Source organism: Triturus cristatus, chromosome 1_2, assembly GCF_964204655.1.
Source record: "Triturus cristatus chromosome 1_2, aTriCri1.1, whole genome shotgun sequence".
In the NCBI taxonomy this organism is placed as follows: domain Eukaryota; kingdom Metazoa; phylum Chordata; class Amphibia; order Caudata; family Salamandridae; genus Triturus; species Triturus cristatus.
Genome location: NC_140580.1, coordinates 574,078,387 through 574,093,709, shown reverse-complemented (window position 1 = coordinate 574,093,709; position 15,323 = coordinate 574,078,387). Strand labels below are relative to the sequence as shown.

Below are 15,323 nucleotides of genomic sequence, written 5' to 3'. Positions count from 1 at the left end.
GCTGCCAACAGGCAGCTTCAGGGGTAAAAGGTAGTCCTTGAAAGGCAATTCAAGCGCCATTGAAATATAGACAATCATAAAGAAGCATGGACAGTGCTGGGTGCACGTCTCAGCATGGCATCACAGAGCCTGCATGTTGAGAGGCCAATGACCTAACTGTAAAGAAACAACTGTCCCCCCAGAAACATCCACAGTGACAAAGGTGAAGAATGGAGCACACCGGGCCATGCAGTCCAACAGCATCAGAGGGCCAGAAAGAACCCTCTTTGAGAGAGACGATCCCAGCCCCAGTCCAGGAACCTCTACACAGAGCCAGCCATGGAGACAAGACTGTCCCATGGGTAGGGGGATTATAATGCGAAAAAGGTGAAGGAACCAAGGGCAGTGAAATGAAAAATAATCTGAGGGATTTTTAAAATGATCATAATTCTAAAATCTGTATAGCTTAGGTTGGGGACAATTGTCTGTCTCATAGAGGAGGACCCACCCTCACAGGGTTAGGATTGTGATGAGGTAGACATGGACTCGGAATGAAGGGGATTCCCTATGAGTAGTTAAGGCATTTGTAATCACCTTGTTCTGCATTGGCTTCTCAGCAAAGAAGACTCATATGTTAGTCATCTGCCTACTGCACAAGGTAGTACATTGCTTTGTCTTGCGATGCCTTTTGGGATATTCCACCCAGACCAGCCATCCCTGTGCCTTTAAGCCATCCAACCACACAAACTGCCACAAACTCACCAAATCATCGGCACTTTGATGCAAGACCTCACCAAGCGTGGAGTTCAAACTTTGAAGCTCGCCTGCATATTCTCCACCACTACAGCTACGCCTTGCAGAAGATTTCTCTAAACATTAGAAAGGCCTGGAGAGCCATCAGCTTTGTGCAGCTCATGGACAATAGCAGCACAGGCGGAGTCCGCCCAATGCGCGAAGGCTCTACTCTCTAACTGCCTTTGTACTCTACAGCCTTACTTAAGAGGAAAAGCAGAGTGGAGTGGCACGAGCACTATATGAAATATTTAAAAAGCCAATGAATTTAGTCAGCTAAAAATGTATTCAGCTCTGTATTGCTACACACTATTCTAGATGCTGGCTTATATTTCTGTATGCTGTATCATGTTAAGTTATATGTATGCTAACAGTGGAATATGACTTCTGTGTGAAATTATGGTGCTTACTATTCCAAATAAGTTCAGTTTTACATGAAAAATTATGGGGACTGAAGCTTAGGTGGGTTGTTTTTATAACTTTATCAACTCTGTAGTTTACATTGTTAGGTTAAGTTATTAGACTGTACTGCATGCATCACAAAGGCTGCTTCAAGGCACATGGATGGGCAAAAGGGCAGATAAGGTAACAGAAAGATACGAAGCATGAGCTTCTGGGCTAGCATGTCCCAACAAACATTTGGACTTACCACATACTCTCGGCGACCTTAGTCCTAACCAGCCACGATAGTGCATGCCACAATGCTGCTCATTGGCAAGGATATGCAAAATCCCCAAGTATGCTCATCTGTTTCTATATTTATATATGTCAAGACCTAAAGATAGGTTCTCTCTGCTTTTCAGAATTGTGACCCCCTCTAAAACCTGCAGTAAAGATGTGGACATACGACTGCTTAGTTTTCAGTGGTGAATGCTCTTCTGCCATGCTCTTAATCACTGACAATGTACTTCCTTATCCCAATACAGATGGACTTTGAAGAGTGTTTATCCCATTTTGATTTTTTGTTGGCCTCCTTGTCTCCATTCCTTTTGTCCTCCATGTGTCATTTGTTCTTTCCGTGCGTCTCCAACACTTTCCTAAATTAGATGAGCTTTGAGGCAGTCCTGATGGATATGTGAATGCTGCTCTTGATCCTGGGTGCATAGGTAGAAAAGCCTGCTGCCTTGTGTTTTCTTTCTTCACTGTCCCGGATGAGGGTGTGCTGAGACACACCATATGTGGCGAGCTTGTTGGCAAGATAAGTGGGGTGCTGATTGTGATGGCCTTGTATAAGATGCCGCTGTGGGCAGGCAAGGGGAGCCATTGTAGTCCCCTCACGGTGGGGGTGATATTATCATATTTCTTCAGGCCCTAGATTAAACGTGATGTAAAGGCAATATGCCTGTAAGGGGTGCCGGTGTGAGTATGGTATGCCTTGGAGCAGCTGGGCATTACCACCATCCAGTTGTGAGAGTATGAGGACTAGAGCAGCTGTTCTGAAGTTGTTTTCTAGAAGATATGGTTTCACTTTCTATAGAAGAAAGAGCTGGTACCTGTCCATCTTTGTATTTTGGTTTTGTGTTCCTTGAGGGTTAGGTTGGTGTCTCACCATGCTTGTAGCACTTCTTTCGATTCCTCTGCTCTTCCAATCCCATCTACCTGTACCTCATGCTTCCTCTGTGTTACCTGCTTATTCTTCTAAGCACGTTTCTACTAAATATGTATTGGTATACCTGGCCCTTAGCAATGTGATGTACTACCTCCCTCTATCTCTCTCTCCTGCACATTTGGTCTCTAGGTCTTCTGTCGTCATTGGCTTTATGTCTCTAAATATAGCTTTTATGTCATATTTTCTGATTGGGTATAAAATGAGGCTGCAAAGCTAGAATTATTATTGTTTGTGCCCCCCCCCCCCAATCTGTAAAAGCAACTTACTTCTGGTTCAAAGTATTTTCGATCAAGTCGAAATATTTACTTTCATGTTAAAGGATTTACTTCAGGGTCAAAGTTTGTTTCTTTCTAGCTGTCTATCTTTCACAATCTTAACCCTTCCCCGGTACTTAGAAACATACCTCTCCATAAAAGACAAAGGACTCTTGGTGGCATCGTAAAGATTTTTGGGGCCCATGCAAGATATACTTTGGAGCCTCAGTTCTGAAAAATTTTACATTTATTATCCATTTTCACTAATTCAAGCCCTCTGGTTTCTCAATAGTACTCAAATATACCTTACATTTTCTGACACTGGGCTACGCAAAATCAATAAAATAAATAATCAAAAGCTCAAGCTGCCTGGTGTTTGCCAAGCAAACAGTACAAAAGAAAGCTTGAACAAGTATTGAAAAAGCTATTCCTTTTTTCAACTTGGACATAGATTTTGTGTTTTGTAACATTCTGTGGAATTCAGTATCTAGCTCAGCCTGTTCCTCCTATAGAGAAATAGAGGTAAAAAGCTAGAGAGTTGTAATCAGGACAGAGTCAGAGGTAAAGGTACTCTTGGAAAGAGGATGAGATAGAGAGTCAGGGGAGAAAATCTTCTATCCTCATAGCTTCCTCTGGGGGACACGTGGAAGATGAGGGCCCTGGGCAATTGTCCCCTTTGGCCAGTCCTTAAAACTGCTATGAGGACTCTTATTGCGACTGATGAAGTAATTGTGGTGTGGTGATACCGCACCTGGTGTTGTTGACACTGTAGGCGTCTGTAGTGCTTCATTTCAGCCTGTGGTTGCCGGTGGGATCCACCTACACTCATGTGTGGTGACGGCCACTATTTTTCCTTATCAGACATTTTCTGAGAGCAAGAGAAGGAAAAACACAAAGGGAAAATAAGGCGGAAGAGAGAGATAGAAAAATGTCACAAAGGGAGAAAGCAGGAACCTGAAAGAGTGAGATACAGGGGCAGGGAGTGTCGGGTAGTGGATTAAAGAATCCTAGGATGGATTGAAGACAACACCGCCTTGGTAATCGGTGTGCCGACATTTAATTTATCCATCTGCCTGCTTCTGAGCAGAGCTTTGGGAACCGGCACTCATTCTTTTACAAATTAAGCACTGGAAATCTGTATAATGGGATGCCATATTACAGTGGTGTTATAAGTAATGCCGTATAGGACCTCTAAGGTGTGGAGAATAACAAGCAGAAATCCATGCCATTCTACTGGGTTCCCCTTGATAGTCTTGCTTTCTTGTACTTTTTGCGTGCACAAATTTCACCAGGTTTGCCCTTGTAGATTTTCCCCCAGAGCTATTCACATTATTACTGAATCTAATAATATTGTTGATCTCATAATATTGATTTAAGTAGAAACTGATTTGCCCCCCAAATCTTTCTTAAGAGCCCTGTTGTAATATGAGCTTTATGGTTTGGTTAATTAGCCAGCTGGCCCTCACCCACCACACATTCTTCCCATCTCTAGAGAGCTCTATTTCCAAATGCACAGGCTTAGAAAAAACGTGTCTTTGTAGTCTGTGAGTAGACAGAGGACTGTAGATGGAGCCCTTATTAAAAACAAGCTCAACTATTCAATAGTATGCTTAGTGGAATCCAAAGAAATCGGTGCACAAACTGCAGCTTGTGCAAATTGCTGTTGCGTTTCGCTTGCCCAAGGGATCAAAAGACATGAATGTGTTTCTGGCATCCACTGCAACCTACTTTGGCCATCAGGGGGTAGCTATGTCAGTTGTATGACCTTTCGTAGCTATAAAACCATGGTTCTGTCTCTGCATACCTGGAGGGTAAAATATAAGCAAAGGCTGCACTGTGGCTGTGAGGTCCTTCTTCTGGCCACCTCATTGAACCTGATCCTTAGGGAAAAAAATGCTTATGATTCAAGGGTCCTTCAACATGAAGCAGACTCCCCACCCATTGAAGGCTTGAAAGCAACTTTCAGCAGTTATGTAAATAACCCAAACTCTTGCTGTAGCTCTCTGTAGTCCTCCTCGCTAGTCTCCCATGGCGTGTGTCCAGCATATGCATAGTGTGGACCATTCTGTGCTCTATGTGGGCCAGGGCCTGTCAGGGCTGCACTCTGGCCGAGCAACTGAATAATATATTGACTGGCCCAATAGGGTACTGTTGCTTGCTGTTGGTGTTCTAGGGCCGAAGGCACTATTCCTTTCCAGTAGAACAAGCAAGTAATCTCCTTTGTACGCTTGGCAAGCAGTTAAGGTGCTGCTTCCTTTTAAATGCACCCTCTCAAGTGTTTATGGCATTTTGCCCAAGATAATGGTAAACTGTTAAATAAATATTTTCTCACCTACTGACTTTGATTATTCTTTCTCCATTGTGCCTCTAGTTATGAATGTCACGCACATTATATTTACCTAAGTTGTTCTATTTTTGCACTATAGGCCACACCCTTCTTGGAGGCTCCCATCTTTTTCATGACACTTAAAACGCTTTAGAAAGTTTAAAAAGACAACCAGCAGGTGAAATCACCAAAAGTAGGTTTGCGGGGGGAACAAAGTACTGCTGAAAAACATCTTGTAGTGGGAAGAAAATTCTCCCGCAAAAAAGTTTTGGCCAGAATGTTCTCTCACAAATACTTTTTTCAGTGAACTTCTTTTCCAGGCACAGTTGGGAATGTCCTTAATCTTAGAAAACTGTTAAGTGCTAAATCTGACTAACTTACGGCTCCCGCTACAGAGTTACAAAGCTGATTTCTTCTGTTTGTCTTCCGCTGTAGCAGTGATTAGGTAATGTTGCGCCCCCCGGGGGGAAGTATGGGCTCCGGCCTGTCTTCCCCGGGGTTCTTCTTGCTAGGCGGAAGGACATGCTGGGGAGGGGGTCAAGGGGTTGGACAGGGGGAGGGATTGGGGTGGGTATAAAGGTTCAGGAGGGGTGGTCTCAGCCTCCTCCTGCACCTTGGCATCACCGGGGAAGGTTAAAGAAAGTTAGTACACCCACCCACCCTACAAGCTTTTAGGGCAGGGGATATGGGTGAGTGAGCGTGCCAGTTTAGGACAGGTTATGGGTGTTTTGGGGTTGGCAGTACTTTGAAGGGGTGGTGCGTCACATACAGGTGCATCCACCCCTCGGAGGGGGGGAACAGTTGACTGATGGGGGGGTGCAGGATGCAAGAGAGGGACAGCAGGAAATCCGGCAGGAAATCCAAGAGAGGATGTTGGAAGAAAGGTGAAGACGAGAACGGAGAGATGGAGGAGGTCGCAGATTGAAACGGGATGAGTGCAACAGGTGTGATGTTTGAGGAAAGAGAGAGTGAATGAGGGGAATGATGAGGGGAAATGTTATAGTTAATGATGTTTTTGGTTATTGTTAATTGTTACAACCTTGTCCTAATAAAATGGCCTTTTACACTTCAAGTAACAGCGTGGAGTGTAATTATTGCGCAATTGTCTAGTTTTTCCGTTGTGTTCCTTCTTGTCAATTTGATTTTCTTCAAACTGTGGAGATATCTTTCGCAGTTTCTCTTGATGATCTGCCTTCACACATTTGTTTTGTGTTTTCGTCGTTTTTTTTGTTGCTTACTGAGATTAAACCTTCAGCTTTCTTAAACCTGTTGTCTTTCTTGCTCGCTCTTGCAGAGCCCAGATGACGCAGGACGTGGAGCGTGGCAAGGAAGGATGTCTGAACACTACAGCTGAAGGTAAACATTTGTTTCTAAAAATCTCCTGCGTGCTCTTGCATGGTGTGTATCCGAGGCAGAGGCGTCTCACGGGCTCTACCGTGGCTGCTTCTGAACGTTTCATCTGTGCTTCGAAAGAAAAGCAGACAACTGGAATCTGGAAGCTTCTAAACTCCTGGCATTATAGTTTCAGTGGGGGGGGGGAGGGGGGGTTGCTTCTATTGGCAGACAGAATAAAATAGAAGTACGCGTGGGACTGGATGCAGCCCTAGCGAACCGTGCCTGGGGACTGTTACCTGTCACTTCGGCTCACTGGCTGTTTATACAACACCCCCACCTCCTTCTTTCAACGTCTTAGATGAGTCCTGAACCAACTCCACATGATTTTACCCACATGGTAATAATGGCCGCTCTGAAGCAAACCGCGCTGCGGCCTCATAGCTGCCAAGGTTTCAGATTGCTTTGTGTGACATTTTCATAATTTCAGTGTAATTATGAGTGACATTTCAGCGACTTTGAGAGACACTTTCTCGCAAGCAAAATCAAGCCATAAAGATGAGGGAAGCATATATATATATCAGAAAATACACTCATTTCAGGGACGAGAAACTCTAAGAAGATCTTAAAAGTACTGCAAAGCACCTGAAATGGAAGAGCCCTAACCTAGTACACTGACAGACACTCGGGTGGAAGTGGCAAGTGGTAACTGCTTTACTTACTAACCTCTGTTCTTGGTAATCAGATCTTCAGCCAGGCAGCCGCAGCGCTGCGTGACTGGCCTCGGCGACTGACTCTGTAGCAGGCAGGCAGCAGGCTTGGTAGTACTAGTAGCTACTGGGCCAACTACCGGGCCGGCCGTGAAGTCAGGCTGTCTCGGAGCTGCGTCAAGTGACTCAGAGCTGCGTAGGCAGCGTGGTGCCGCAGGAATTGAATTGAATAATACATTGTAGCACTGACTGTGAGCTTGCCAGCGCAGCCTTAGCTCTCAGCTGGCAGTCCTGCCAACTACCACGGAGTGCCCCAAGCCAGCTTCCACTCACAGGTTTGCAGCGCTTCAGTGACAGCTAACATATCATGCAAATATGGTGATAAGGCATTTCAGTGAGGTGATGCAGAGCACCACACTGAAATACATTATTCTAATGCCTGGTGCGTGCTACTTGACAGGACTGCTTTAAACTGTTTTGCAGTCTCGTCGCTGGGAGAATTTGTCTGGACTGAAAGGTCAACAGTGTGCTGGGGGCGCTTAGTTGGCCTCTTGTGCTGCAAATAACACAGATGCCGGGCCCAGTTCACCGATTTCAGCTGCGGTGCCCAGCCATGCCCACACACCCAGCCCTTTCAAATGCTTTATTGTAATCCTCCTGACCCCTCACCTGGGATCTGGATGCGTGTAAGCGCATGTGATATCACGAGGCATGCCTGTTAACAGTTACTCTTAGCAGTGAAGAGTCACAATCTCTTGGCACGGGTGTTGCCATTCCTTGACTAGCTAAGAACCTTGTGTTATCCTTTACTTACAAACATAGTCCTGCAGCTCTGTGGTTAGTGGACTTGTGGCCTGATGTTATATGTGGAGCACCTCCTCTAGTCCCGTCTACTTAGAGCTCCAAACAGGTCTTGAGACTTGGAGTCGGGATTTTCATCCTGAGTGGTGAAAGGACGATCCACCTGTCCGGGTATTGAGGCTTCCCTGGTCTCCATGGGACTTTCATTATCTCCTTGGTCTCGGTTGGGTGGTCAAGAGTGTTGACTTCCACCAACGCTCATTTGGTTGAGGAGCCAATCGGTGAACGCAGTGAAGTTCCTTGTAACTCGCTTTTGCCCTCTTCCCCCAGTGACTATCATGCCTTGTCTCTGGGTTACGTGGAGGGGTTAACTTTCAAAAGGGAGACTGTGTTTCTCCCCCCCTTGTTGACAGTTTTGTGCCTGCAACCAGTCACCCTCTTGGATGCCGGACCCCTTTGCCCTCCTGGCTCTCACATTGGTGTGCTCAGAGCAGCATTGTTAAGCTCGTCTAGCAGCTCAGGGGTCCACAAGCTTTTGTGTGGAATGGTATCTCCTCCTGGTGGGTGGTGGTGTGCAGGGTGCGCCGGTAAGCCTCCGCGGTCCGGTCGATGGCATCCTGAATGTTCTTTTGTTGCTCTACTCCTATCCTTATTGTTTTATTTAGGGTCCTCATTAGCCTTTCACCTTCCCTCTTGGCCTGAGGTTAGCGGGGCATCTCCCTCCTGTGTTTGATTCCTTGGGCTTCCAAGCACTCTTTTAATTCGTGGTTTTGAATTCGCTGGCCTTTGTCGCTCTTCACTGTAGTTGGGAGAATGACAATTGCAAAGACTTTGTCTAGAGCTCTTCTCGTGTGATCGAAGGTTGTGCCTGGTAGAACCTCCACTATGGGAAACTTAAAGTATGAGCCTGGCAGGGATATTATGTGGCACCCATCAAGGAGGAAACCGAAATCCACACTGATGTCTGTTCAGGGACCATCGCTGGGATCTTCTGTGATGACTGGGGGGGCCAGTCTGGACTATGGTTGGCTTGGTGCCAGTGGAACATGGCCACCAGTACATCCACTGTGGTGTCCATGGCCAAGAACCAGACTTTTTGTTGCAACCAAGCTTTGGTTTTGGTTGTACCTTGATGGCCAGTGTGGGCCAGGTTGAGCATCCTCTGTCTCAGTTTTTGTAGGATCACGAATCGGTGCCCTTGCAGGAGGATGTCCTGATTTGTGACACTCAACTCATTCTTCACGTTCCACAGGGCTGTCAAGTCTTGCTGGAAGACATCATTGTGGTCATGGTCAGGGTTTCGTAAGTAGCAGAGACCTGGCTCTTTGGTTGACCCGGAGCTGCACTCCCCCTAGCGCCCTGAGACCCTCACGGGTGAGTAGCGCGCTTTATAAGCCCCCTGATTGATTGCAGATGTGGGCATACTTGACGAAGTCTTTCAACTTGTTTTCTGTTTTTTATTACATTATTTATTCCACAGTAACAAAAACAGCCATAATGCAAAAAAAAGGAGAAAAATGATTTCATAAATTCATGTGGTCTGAAAATGCCCCCAGATGTACATACCCATTTTCCGTTTCCTTGCCCCCTTGCTGAATACAAATTTAATTCTAAATGAAATAAATTATACATTTTAGCACGCCGGTGCTAGAACGAAGGGGGCTCAGGTTGAAGCCAATCAGAAGCAATACACAATCGAGCAACAGTCATAGCAATAAAAATCAAAAAACGATGTTTATACAAAGGGTACCCCTTTTCTACATCTTGCCCAATTCCTATTAGCATTAAGTCAGGGGTGATATTAATCGGGGTCCCGGTAATCGTAGACAGAAATTTTTCAATATCAGACAAATACCTAAACAATTTTACACAGTTAAAGAATATATGAAGACTATCCGCGTTATCCTCCCCACAACAAAAACATTTCCCATCGTACCCACCCCCCCCCCCCCCACTTGAGCATACGTGCAGGAGTATAATACAGATTGAAAATTGTTTTGAAAAATTGTGCTTTCAGGTTGGCGGATAGGAGAGTTTCCCTAGATCTAACAATAGCACTCTCTATTGATATATTATGTTCCCCCAGAATAATGGACCATTGGGCGTTATGCTTCTCCAAGTCATCCATTCTAAAAGAAAGTAATATTTTGTAAAGCACACCTATTGTCTCCTGCCGTCTTATAGCCTCTACAAGTGAATTTGATGTCAATACCAGATTCTTACGGCTAAGAAAGTCACGAATTTGGATACATTTTAAAAATTGGGATTTAGGCAAGTTATATTGTCTCGCTAAGTCTTCATACGTAGGGAACAATCCCCCAGTTTGATAAAAATCTCCTATCTGCACAATGCCCTGTTTCCTCCAACCCAGTGCGACACTATCCCAAAAAATAGGGGGAAGAATCTTTGAAGCATTCATGGGCGTGTAGTAAGTTAACCCCGTCAAAAAGCTTAGCTTACGTATTTTGGGCCAAAATTTAAATGCGGCTGCCAATACTTTAAACCTTGTTCTTTTGAAATAACTACCATCAATTTATTTAAATAAACATTGTCTAGCCTCAGGCCCCAATAACAACCAAAATATCGAGGGAGCCTCTGCTCTATTACCAACGTCGTCCCCAGTCAGTAATAGCCGCATCTTTAGAAGAAAACAAACATAATAATAAAAGGTGAAGTCTGGTATAGCCCGACCTCCTCTCTCAATAGGTAGCGTCATAAATCTGGTAGCTCGTCTAGATTTGCCAGGGGCCCAAAGAAATTTGGCACAGAGCGATTGTAAATGTGAAAGTTGGGCCGGTGACACTTCCAGAGGAATGGATCTAAATAGATATAACTCCTCTGGTAAAATATTCATTTTTATAATGTTACCTCTACCTACTAATGTAAAGTGTAGTCGACCCCATCTCTCTGATGAATCCCTAGTACTGTGTAATATGGCCGACCAATTAGCATCAACCAATTCTGACATTGATGTTTTAATTTTGATGCCCAAATATGTCACTTCCTTTACCGCTCTAGCGTCATGCAGCACAATATTGTCTGTACATAAAATTTGTGTTTTGATGACATTAAGTTTATAACCAGATACCTGAACAAATTCAGTTGCTAAACGCTCAATCTCTATAAGTGCAGTAGCCGGGTCAGTCGACATCACAGCTATATCATCCGCATAAGCGAAAACAGCATGTGGAATATCTTGTACCACAAAAGGCTTAATCAATGAGTTATTGCCCAACATTTCCACAAGCGGATTTATATATAAAGCGCACAGCAAAGGAGAACAAGGGCATCCTTGCCTAGTTCCTCTTGTAATTCTCACTGTATCTGATGCCAAACCCATTGCGAAAAAGGGGGTGGTGATGGACAGAGTTTCTGAATGATGCAGAATACTCTTACCAAGTCAAGAGATCATGGTTTTAATCCATCACCGTTTTTTAGCTCACTGCACCATCCCAGCTCAGAACCAGGCTACATGCAAATTAGTCTGTACCTGTCCCAGTGCATGATGGAAACAGGGCAAACCAAACTACCAAGCTAATTCTTATACTGGGAAGGAAACAAGCTTCCGGGGACCGGTTTCTGGCATCACAGCCTTCGTCGGCCCGGCTTGCCTGAATCCTGATGGTGCAATGAGCAAGGGACTCACGTCTGAGCATACCCTCCCACACGGAGTGTGGATAAAATCGATTTGGGAAAAAGGGGGTGGTGATGGACAGAGTTTCTGAATGATGCAGAATACTCTTACCAAGTCAAGAGATCATGGTTTTAATCCATCACCGTTTTTTAGCTCACTGCACCATCCCAGCTCAGAACCAGGCTACATGCAAATTAGTCTGTACCTGTCCCAGTGCATGATGGAAACAGGGCAAACCAAACTACCAAGCTAATTCTTATACTGGGAAGGAAACAAGCTTCCGGGGACCGGTTTCTGGCATCACAGCCTTCGTCGGCCCGGCTTGCCTGAATCCTGATGGTGCAATGAGCAAGGGACTCACGTCTGAGCATACCCTCCCACACGGAGTGTGGATAAAATCGATTTGGGAAAAAGGGGGTGGTGATGGACAGAGTTTCTGAATGATGCAGAATACTCTTACCAAGTCAAGAGATCATGGTTTTAATCCATCACCGTTTTTTAGCTCACTGCACCATCCCAGCTCAGAACCAGGCTACATGCAAATTAGTCTGTACCTGTCCCAGTGCATGATGGAAACAGGGCAAACCAAACTACCAAGCTAATTCTTATACTGGGAAGGAAACAAGCTTCCGGGGACCGGTTTCTGGCATCACAGCCTTCGTCGGCCCGGCTTGCCTGAATCCTGATGGTGCAATGAGCAAGGGACTCACGTCTGAGCATACCCTCCCACACGGAGTGTGGATAAAATCGATTTGGGAAAAAGGGGGTGGTGATGGACAGAGTTTCTGAATGATGCAGAATACTCTTACCAAGCTTGTTTCCGGTCCAGGGAAGGCATGGCTTGGCAGTTCGGGCTGGACTGTTCCCATGAGGCACAGGGTCAGACTGATTTGCATATGGCCATGTCTGAACTGGGGTGGCAGAGTGGGCTAAAGAACGGTGATGGATCAAACCCAGATCTGTTGACTGGGTGTGAGTGTTTGATTAGTTCTGATGCTCCGTCTATCACCACCCCCTTTTGTACCGCTTTGTTCGCCATAAGTTGGCAGGGTATACTCAGACGTGAGTCCCTTGCTCACTTTGCCACTGGATTCAAGCAAGCCTGGCTGAAGACGGCTGAAATGCCAGAAACCGGTCCTAGGAAGCTTGTTTCCGGTCCAGGGAAGGCATGGCTTGGCAGTTCGGGCTGGACTGTTCCCATGAGGCACAGGGTCAGACTGATTTGCATATGGCCATGTCTGAACTGGGGTGGCAGAGTGGGCTAAAGAACGGTGATGGATCAAACCCAGATCTGTTGACTGGGTGTGAGTGTTTGATTAGTTCTGATGCTCCGTCTATCACCACCCCCTTTTGTACCGCTTTGTTCGCCATAAGTTGGCAGGGTATACTCAGACGTGAGTCCCTTGCTCACTTTGCCACTGGATTCAAGCAAGCCTGGCTGAAGACGGCTGAAATGCCAGAAACCGGTCCTAGGAAGCTTGTTTCCGGTCCAGGGAAGGCATGGCTTGGCAGTTCGGGCTGGACTGTTCCCATGAGGCACAGGGTCAGACTGATTTGCATATGGCCATGTCTGAACTGGGGTGGCAGAGTGGGCTAAAGAACGGTGATGGATCAAACCCAGATCTGTTGACTGGGTGTGAGTGTTTGATTAGTTCTGATGCTCCGTCTATCACCACCCCCTTTTGTACCGCTTTGTTCGCCATAAGTTGGCAGGGTATACTCAGACGTGAGTCCCTTGCTCACTTTGCCACTGGATTCAAGCAAGCCTGGCTGAAGACGGCTGAAATGCCAGAAACCGGTCCTAGGAAGCTTGTTTCCGGTCCAGGGAAGGCATGGCTTGGCAGTTCGGGCTGGACTGTTCCCATGAGGCACAGGGTCAGACTGATTTGCATATGGCCATGTCTGAACTGGGGTGGCAGAGTGGGCTAAAGAACGGTGATGGATCAAACCCAGATCTGTTGACTGGGTGTGAGTGTTTGATTAGTTCTGATGCTCCGTCTATCACCACCCCCTTTTGTACCGCTTTGTTCGCCATAAGTTGGCAGGGTATACTCAGACGTGAGTCCCTTGCTCACTTTGCCACTGGATTCAAGCAAGCCTGGCTGAAGACGGCTGAAATGCCAGAAACCGGTCCTAGGAAGCTTGTTTCCGGTCCAGGGAAGGCATGGCTTGGCAGTTCGGGCTGGACTGTTCCCATGAGGCACAGGGTCAGACTGATTTGCATATGGCCATGTCTGAACTGGGGTGGCAGAGTGGGCTAAAGAACGGTGATGGATCAAACCCAGATCTGTTGACTGGGTGTGAGTGTTTGATTAGTTCTGATGCTCCGTCTATCACCACCCCCTTTTGTACCGCTTTGTTCGCCATAAGTTGGCAGGGTATACTCAGACGTGAGTCCCTTGCTCACTTTGCCACTGGATTCAAGCAAGCCTGGCTGAAGACGGCTGAAATGCCAGAAACCGGTCCTAGGAAGCTTGTTTCCGGTCCAGGGAAGGCATGGCTTGGCAGTTCGGGCTGGACTGTTCCCATGAGGCACAGGGTCAGACTGATTTGCATATGGCCATGTCTGAACTGGGGTGGCAGAGTGGGCTAAAGAACGGTGATGGATCAAACCCAGATCTGTTGACTGGGTGTGAGTGTTTGATTAGTTCTGATGCTCCGTCTATCACCACCCCCTTTTGTACCGCTTTGTTCGCCATAAGTTGGCAGGGTATACTCAGACGTGAGTCCCTTGCTCACTTTGCCACTGGATTCAAGCAAGCCTGGCTGAAGACGGCTGAAATGCCAGAAACCGGTCCTAGGAAGCTTGTTTCCGGTCCAGGGAAGGCATGGCTTGGCAGTTCGGGCTGGACTGTTCCCATGAGGCACAGGGTCAGACTGATTTGCATATGGCCATGTCTGAACTGGGGTGGCAGAGTGGGCTAAAGAACGGTGATGGATCAAACCCAGATCTGTTGACTGGGTGTGAGTGTTTGATTAGTTCTGATGCTCCGTCTATCACCACCCCCTTTTGTACCGCCAAACCCATTGCAGCAATTTTGGCAACCGGTGAAGTGTACAACACCTGTAGAGCAGTCATAAACCCCTTCCCAAAGCCCACTCGGGTCATTAACTTCCACAGGTAGTCCCACTCCACGCGGTCAAGTGCTTTTTCAGCATCCAATAGAATTAACCCTAATTGCCGGTTTTCAACATGAGCTATATCACAAAGCGTCACCACTTTGTTAACATGAGTGACTGTCCCACGACCCGGAATAATCCCATGCTGATTTTCTGACACTAATGAGGCAATAATCTTTGAAAGACGATTAGCTAAGATTTTCGAGTATATTTTGCCATCACAATTCAGTAAAGAAATCAGCCGGTATGATCCCGGCAGTTCCGGATCTTTGCCCTTCTTACTAAAAACCACAATAGTGGCTTCGTCCCATGATTTAGGAGATTGCCCCTCCTGTGCCGCTCTAAAGGTGGCGAGCATTTCACACTTCAATTGATTAAAAAGTATCTTATAAATTTCGCCCGGGAGATTATCAGATCCCGTGGCCTTCCCCAATGCCAGGCTCTTAACTGCCATTTCTAACTCCTCCATAGTAATTGGACTATCCAAGTATTCCACCTCACAGGGGTCTAGTTGTGGTATAACCCCAGCTGTAAATACATTCTTGCCCGCAGCCACTACTTCCTGGTGTGAATATAGCTCCGTGTAGAACTGGTGCAGAATTGCAAATATCCCTTGCGGATCATGACACAATGTCCCTGAGTTATCCTTTAGCCCTGAGATATGGCGAGAGGCTTCTTTCATCCGCAGCCGTAGTGCGAGACACCTGGCCACTGCTTCCCCGTACTCATGACATTGCCTTTTATAAATCAAATATTTCCTAGCGTT

General features: G+C 46.3%; 1 protein-coding gene across 3 annotated transcripts in view; it reads left to right on the top strand.

Moving 5' to 3' along the window:
• The window catches only part of SEMA4G (semaphorin 4G), a 714,949-nt gene that overhangs the window by 638,656 nt on the left and 60,970 nt on the right, over positions 1-15,323 (top strand). For all 3 annotated transcript variants that reach the window (XM_085606513.1, XM_085606512.1, XM_085606511.1), the window contains exon 14: positions 6,255-6,316. In XM_085606513.1, coding sequence (XP_085462639.1) covers positions 6,255-6,316 — 62 coding nt within the window. The remainder of the gene's footprint in view (positions 1-6,254; positions 6,317-15,323) is intronic.